We start from the raw sequence: 7,784 nt of genomic DNA on the forward strand, positions 1-7,784 counted from the left end.
TCCGTTTTTGTTTTTTTTCCCCCATACTCCTTTGTTGACTAACGTCTTGATATTTTGTGAAATGTGATACGCACAAAATGCATGTTTAGCTCTCCTATACACATCACAAATAGCATTTGCGATGCTTTGATGTCGATCCGAAATCAAAACCATATTATCGCTATCAGGAATCACTCCTGCCAATTTCCTCATAAACCAATTCCAAGAAGCATCATTTTCTGTATCAACTATGCCCCAAGCTAGTGGATATAAATGTCGGTTACCGTCTTGAGCTGTTGCGACAATCAAGAAGCCTTTATATGACGTTTTTAGAGATGTTGCGTCTACGGCAATCACTTTACGCATTGCACACCACCCTTTGATGCAAGCACCCAAAGCAAGAAATGCATACTTAAAAGTTTGTCCATCTTCTTCAAATTGTATCTCTGTTATCGTACCCTCGTTTTTTTCCTTCAACATATGGAAATAACTCGGAAGCCTATTATAGTTTTCCACCGGATTCCCCCAAACAGCATTTTGAGCTTGTTTTCTTCCTCTCCATGCCGTTATGTAAGAAATCTTGCATTTATAAGCTTTGCTCACCAAAGACATCAACCTTTTCACTCTAGGAAGATCAACTTATCCCGCAAAATGTCTTTTGAGATAAGCAACAACCATCTCTATTGTACCATTGTTTGTTTTCTCTTCTCTCTCTTGTGGTTGTAACAACGGTGTACATGTATGGACATTCACGTGCTTCATCACTCTAAAACACTCAGTTTTCTTTTTAACCACTGCTCGAACTTTCCACATACAACCTTGTCTTCGGAATCGACATCTTGCTTCCCATATCTGTGATTCGGACTTGTATACATAATATTCAAAACGTGCATCATGTGAAGCTTTCATTACCTTCATCTTTAGCTCTTTCTTACTGTCAAATTCCTTTCCCACCGTAAAATCCAATCTGTCTTCAAATAGCTTTCATTACCTTCATCTTTAGCTCTTTCTTACTGTCAAATTCCTTTCCCACCGTAAAATCCAATCTGTCTTCAAATGAGAAACATTCGGTTCCACTTACACGTCTTCCACCATCATCTGCAACTTCAGTACCTAACTCTATTGCAACTTCAGTACCTAACTGTATTGTAACTGCATTCCCTAACTCCGTTGCAACTTCAGTAGCTACCTCTATCATGTTTTCAACTCTAGCATTGTCGGTCGTAACAACCACTTCATTCTCGTGTCGTATACGATCATGCAAAGTCTCTTGCTCAACCACATCATAATCAACACCCATTTCCACATCATTGTGTTCTCTTTCTTCCTCATCTTGTTCTCCTACCACAAAATCCACAACTAAACCATTACCATCAACAATCTCTCTTCCTTTTTCTCCATTCACATCAACCGCTAACTCAACTTCACAAACACACGTTTCTAGCTCAACTCCATCATCATCCTTTCGCTCTACATATAACCATCTTCGCCGTCCATTAATTTTGCTAAATAGGAAAGATTTCACTCCCATGTCATCGACTATATATTCCGGACGGTTTCCATCCATTACAATTGGAACAAAACTCAGTTTCGTCTTTCCTAAATCAACGGTTAGCTGGGCACAGACAGTTCCGACAAGTTCCTCGTGTGTTACTTCGTTTGCTTTGTTAAAAATGCATATTGTCTTCGAACAATCATCACTTCCCTTCCATTCAAACAATCCATCATCATTTTTTCCCCAAAAACCACCATACCAAATACAAATACATGTATAACAATCTTCAAAACCATCCATAATCCTGTCAAATGAACCGAAATTTGTCATTCTCATCAACAACCCAAAAATTTCAGACATTTAAATGAAACCCTAGAACAGAATTTAAGGCACAATAATAAACTAAAATGCTTGGATTTTACTCTCATTATACCTGTATAGGAGATTTAGTTTCGAAAGCACAAAAAAAAACTGATCACAAGCTTGATTTAAAGCTTCGACAGAGCTTCAATGGCGGACGGAAATGCGCACGATCGGGATAAAACAGGGAGAGAGATGAGAGAGAAGCACATTTAATTTGTCTCAATATTTAATATTCACAATTTTTTAATATCAGATTTTCAAGCGAAAAAACGTTTCATTTCTTTTTCAATCAAAACGAAACGTTTCATTAAATGGATATTTAGGTCTTTTGTCATAAAAAGTAGGGTACAAACTGCAACGTTTTTTCAGGCATTTTTTGGTTGTGTACAGAAGAAATTCTTGTGACACATCTGGGCTATTTAAGTAATAAACCTGGGCCCTTGCCCCGTTAGTTATATGAAGATGTTTCCTTCTCACGAAGAATACCATCGTCTGTTCATGAGAACACATTATTAGAGTATGTGATCAAAACCTGCGTTAGAAGTAGAAGGTTTGTATTCGAACAGAGTATTTATACTTAGAGTTGTACATCGATCAATACAGAGTTCATAATTCACCATTTTCTTCTCTCTCTACAACATAATTCTCTCTCGTTGATACAACTGATACACCGGTTTCCAGCGATTCATACCGGAAACATCATTTCTCTCCGGCGGCACGGTGGTGACGTTTTGACCGGAGATATTTTACAGGAGATTTCCGCGTGGTATCTCTATAAGTTGTTGAACTCCTTACCTTACAGGCTTACATATCGTTGGTGCGAAAGAAACGACGTAGTTTTCCTTTAGAATTATTGAAAACGGCAGGTAGTTTTTCCCAAGTCACTATCAAATCGCGAGTTTGGCCTCTAGACTCTTGCATATGCTACACCTAACCCAACCCAACCGACCGTGTATATGTGTATGTATATACAATAATGTGAAACGTTATATATATATATACACACACGCACATATTATATAATGCTTTGACCATGGTGGATGCGTAAAGTTACTCGAAGGTGGAATTTGTGTGTTTTGCTTGGAGAAAAAGATAGCTTCGTCTTTGAATTGTAGACTTTTAACCTAATCCGATAAAAAAAATATTTTTTAATGTTACTTTATTTCTTCGAAGGATTTCAAAAGAAAATTTCAGTTAAACTTCCTTTTACATATTCCAAAAGCCTCAATATTAAGGGAAATATCCTTCTATTATTGATAATGGAAAGAATACATCATAATATACTTTATTTCTTCGAAGGATTTCAAAAGAAAATTTCAGTTAAACTTCCTTTTACATATTCCAAAAGCCTCAATATTAAGGGAAATATTTTTCTATTATTGATAATGGAAAGAATACATCATAATATATAGCAAAATACAATAGAATATTCTAGGCATAATATCTAGGGTAAATCATAATCATATCAATGATAATATTCTAATAATAATATATTCCTATATGCCCCCTCAAGATCAATCATATATGATGAATTCAACCTTGTTACATAAAAACTGAAAACTGAAATTGTGATAGTATTAAACGAATCATCTTTCATGTGGTAGTGTAGTTCAGACTTGAATCGGTGTTGCTTGATAACGTTTGAAGAGCTTGAGAGTTGTATTCTCAGAGGCTGATATGGCACGAAAGTGCGACGCGTATGCGTGAATTGGGTTGCACGACAATGAAGTCGGCAGCGCAAAAAACTGCGGTGTATATAGCGGCTAGGCCGGAGAAAAAAAAAATGGGCGCAAAAGCGCGACGCATAATGCGTGATAGTCTAGCAGCGGGACAGGAGAAGAGAATAAAAATAAGTGATGCAAATACGTGGAAAAGAGGCTAAAAACCATGTTTAAAGAGCTCACAACAGCTAGGATTGACATCGATAAACGAACGTCGTCAGAGAAAAAAAAAAGGAATAGCACATCGGCTAGGGTTGACAGTAATTAACACTGTCGTCAAAAATAAAACTAGAAAAAAAGAACAAAATGAATGCAAGACGATGCTCAAGATGATAATACTATTGGATTTAGTATATATCATCATCTTCATCGTCGCTTTGAGATTTAATTACCATTGTTGATGAGAAAAAAAAATCTAAAACGAAAACCGAATCTCTAATACCATAATAGAGAAATATTTTTCTATTATTGATAATAGAAAGAATACATCTAATATATAGCAAAATACAATCTAGACATAATATCTAGGGTAAATCATAATCATATCAATAATAATATTCTAATAATAATATCTTTCTATATATAATACAATATTTTGTATACATGATTAGATAATTGATTCGAGTGAGTATAAAAATAAATATGTTTTGAATTCATGATCTTGAATTCAGTATTATTATATCGTTAGTCTTCCAAATACAAATAAAAAATAATAACACCTCCAGTATAAGCCATGCTGGCTACGGAGTATTACCATAAAATAAACTCGATTCGAATTATATGATCATTTTAGAAACGACATTTTTTACATGCAATATTGTGGATAGCAATATTTTTTTTATAAAATAAAATAAGGATAAAAAATAGACGGAGGACAAAAAGGTAAATTGGAGCGGGTGATGGTGGCGCTCACGTCAGTCTTGAGTCAGTTGACCCACCCAAAACGACAAAGACAGATTCAAAGACTTAAAAACCTTTGCTTTAGTCTTTCTCCTGTCTCTGGTGGATCTTTATCTCCCCCTGTTTCGTTTCACATTCCTCTGTCTTTATTCCCTGTTTCCTCTCCTCTGGTTTTGCCCTACTACCATTTTCCTCGACCACACAAAAACTGCTCTTTATTCACAGATTCCAATGGGGAATTGCTTGGATTCTTCTGCAAGAGTAGATATCAGAGATAGTCCTCACAACCCCTCAGGTGCTGAAACTCGAATACCCTTGCTTGTCTTTCTATCTCTTAGTTCGAGTTTATCCTTGTCATGGAGTTTACAAAAAGATAGGATTTTGATGTGTTCTTGATTCTGGGTTTGTCGAATTCATGCGAAATTTGAATGAAATATAAGCCCTTGTCCTTGAAGATGATCACATATCTCCCGTTGCATGATACACAACGTGAAATCCATTTACCGGTTTTTTCTACAGTTTCCCGCAGAAGGGCACATTCGTCAGGACTCTCCAGCCTCACCTTACCATCTTACAGCGAGAAGAGCTCTTCTGTTTCATCTCTTCCAACGCCGAGAAGCGAAGTGGAACTCTTACCGTCTCCTACGTTAAAAGCATTTACCTTCAATGAACTTAAGACCGCCACTAGAAACTTCAGGCCCAACAGTCTGATCGGCGAAGGCGGGTTTGGTTACGTTTACAAAGGATGGATGGACGAGCGGACATTATCGCCTTCGAGACCCGGCTCTGGTATGGTCGTGGCCGTCAAGAAACTTAAGTCAGGAGGACGTCAAGGCCATAAGGAGTGGTTGGTAATGTTCATGACCTTATCTTGAGACACCAAGATTCGGCATTTAAGAGTTATAAGATGGTTTCTTACGGGTTAAAGAATTATGGATTCCAGACAGAGGTTCACTATCTTGGACAACTTCACCATCCGAATCTTGTCAAACTGATCGGATACTGCTTGGAGGGGGAGAACAGGCTTTTGGTGTATGAGTACATGCCAAAGGGGAGCTTGGAGAATCATCTGTTTAGACGTAAGTCACCTGCCCACCAAGTACAAACATCTATATATGGTGTTGCATACATGAAAAAGTTGATCTCTTTTCTAATTCTTATGTGTATATATATATGTGTGTCTGTATGTATATCTGATCTGGATAGTTATGTATGTGAGGTTTTTGCAGGAGGTGCAGAGCCGATTCCGTGGGCAACGAGGATGAAAGTTGCCGTCAGTGCTGCAAGAGGACTCGCTTTCCTTCACGATGCCAAAGTCATATACCGAGATTTCAAGGCCTCCAATATTCTACTTGATGCGGTACAAGCTACTCGAGAAAAAAAAAACTACTCATGCTTCATATGTGATCACTCTATAGCTATACGATTTCGGTATACTCGCAGGATTTCAATGCGAAGCTCTCAGATTTTGGTCTGGCAAAGGCGGGACCGACAGGGGACAAAACCCATGTCTCAACACAAGTGATGGGAACTCATGGGTACGCAGCACCAGAATACGTTGCCACGGGCCGGTTAACGTCCAAGAGTGACGTTTACAGCTTCGGAGTGGTGCTTCTCGAACTTATCTCGGGACGGCCAACAGTGGACAAATCGAAAGTGGGAACGGAACAAAACCTCGTGGATTGGGCGATACCTTACTTAGGAGACAGAAGGAAAGTGTTTAGGATAATGGACACTAAGCTTGAAGGTCAGTACCCTCACAAAGGCGCTTGTGCAGCTGCAAACATTGCGTTGCTGTGTCTGAACAATGAAGCTAAGCTGAGGCCGAAGATGTCTGATGTCTTGTCTTCTCTCGAAGAACTCGACAGGACAGCAAAGACAAGTGATAAGCACTCGGTTTTGGTTCCAAATACGATTCTGGTTTCGCCTCGACTACAATCTCCTCGTGTCCGGTGATGAAGCATATAGGAGATCTCAGTTGACCGACCTTGTTTTGGTGTCTGTACATATATATATATATATATATATATAATATGTACGAGTAGTTTGTATACTTTGGTTAGACAGAGCTTGGAGTTCAACATTATGTGTAAGTTTGTTCTCTTATCCACAGAACCCTCTGAGTTTAATAGCGTTCGTGTTTCAAGCTGCGAAGAGGAACAAGGACGGCGAGTAAAAGATTTGTTAACTCGATATGCATGTGTATACACACACAGATATATATATATATATATATGTATATATATGTATGGACCTGTCGTCAAGACATCATCAGCCATAAATATATACATCATATATATAGATATATATATATATATATATACATATAAACTCAAAAAACACCACAGTAACATAACTGCGATGTAAGATGCCGTGTGTGGAAATTTGGATCATGCATATACGTAACGGGAAAATATTAATTCATTTTGAGATTCTCATAAACTTATTGAGATAATCGAATGAGGCCAAGAGTTCCCCCAAACACTTCAGTAGGGTTCGTATCCCGAAAGAAATGTCCCTAATGAAGTGTTCGAGGGAACTCCAGGAGACATCCGATCCAAATGATATTTCATATATATATATCATTTTTACAAGTGTATATATATATCATAAGAGGAGAAAACACACGCATATATACGCATATAAATGGAATTATTTGTAGGGTTTGAGAAGATGGAGTGAGTTGCATTGCTATTTATAGTGGGAGCTAGAGAAGATGCATGTACAAATAGAATGGAGAGATGAGAAAACTTAAAGCATGTGAACCTGGACGCAAATCAGAGGCAAGGGGTGGGCAGCCCAAAGAAAGAATAATATCTTGAAGTGATATATTAAAGGCTTCTAGTTTCTTTTCAACTTTTTCACAAAAGATATAGCTCGTATTGATTCCGGTGTATATATGTGTAAGCAAATTAGGATTACGAATTCTGAAACACATACCCGTTAGGATCGATTAATTTGTAAATCTCGGTTGGAATCACATCGTCATTCTCCATTTGTCTTCGGTCGGTGGCCAAGAATTCGACTATTAGAGGTCCGGAGACACAATATCACGACCCAAATGCTCTATAGGGGAATTTCAGTATCCTAATCGTCGTGTATTTCATGATACATATTCAGACACATGCCTCGGGTTATTATAGAGTTAGAGAGTTATCAAGATAATAGTTGCATCTCTTCTTTAAAAGAAAAAACATATTCCATCATCGTACCACGAATGTTTATTATAAACCTTCTCTATGTATGCACTCACATATTTTACGTATCTTGTGTCGCATACGTACGTACTCTTGGTCGTCAACAAGAACACGTTGGTTATGCACAAA

General features: G+C 37.7%; 1 protein-coding gene across 1 annotated transcript; it reads left to right on the forward strand.

Annotated features, from left to right (window-relative positions):
• Positions 1–4,570: 4,570 nt before the first annotated feature.
• Positions 4,571–6,589, forward strand: LOC104822925 (protein kinase 2B, chloroplastic). The gene is made up of 5 exons (XM_010554288.1): positions 4,571–4,753; positions 4,978–5,309; positions 5,402–5,537; positions 5,688–5,818; positions 5,902–6,589. The coding sequence occupies exons 1-5, from the start codon at positions 4,690–4,692 to the stop codon at positions 6,412–6,414; spliced, it is 1,176 nt and encodes a 391-aa protein (XP_010552590.1). The 5' UTR covers positions 4,571–4,689; the 3' UTR covers positions 6,415–6,589.
• The last annotated feature ends 1,195 nt before the right edge of the window (positions 6,590–7,784 follow it).

This window comes from Tarenaya hassleriana, unplaced genomic scaffold, assembly GCF_000463585.1.
Source record: "Tarenaya hassleriana unplaced genomic scaffold, ASM46358v1 Cleome39, whole genome shotgun sequence".
NCBI classification, from domain to species: domain Eukaryota; kingdom Viridiplantae; phylum Streptophyta; class Magnoliopsida; order Brassicales; family Cleomaceae; genus Tarenaya; species Tarenaya hassleriana.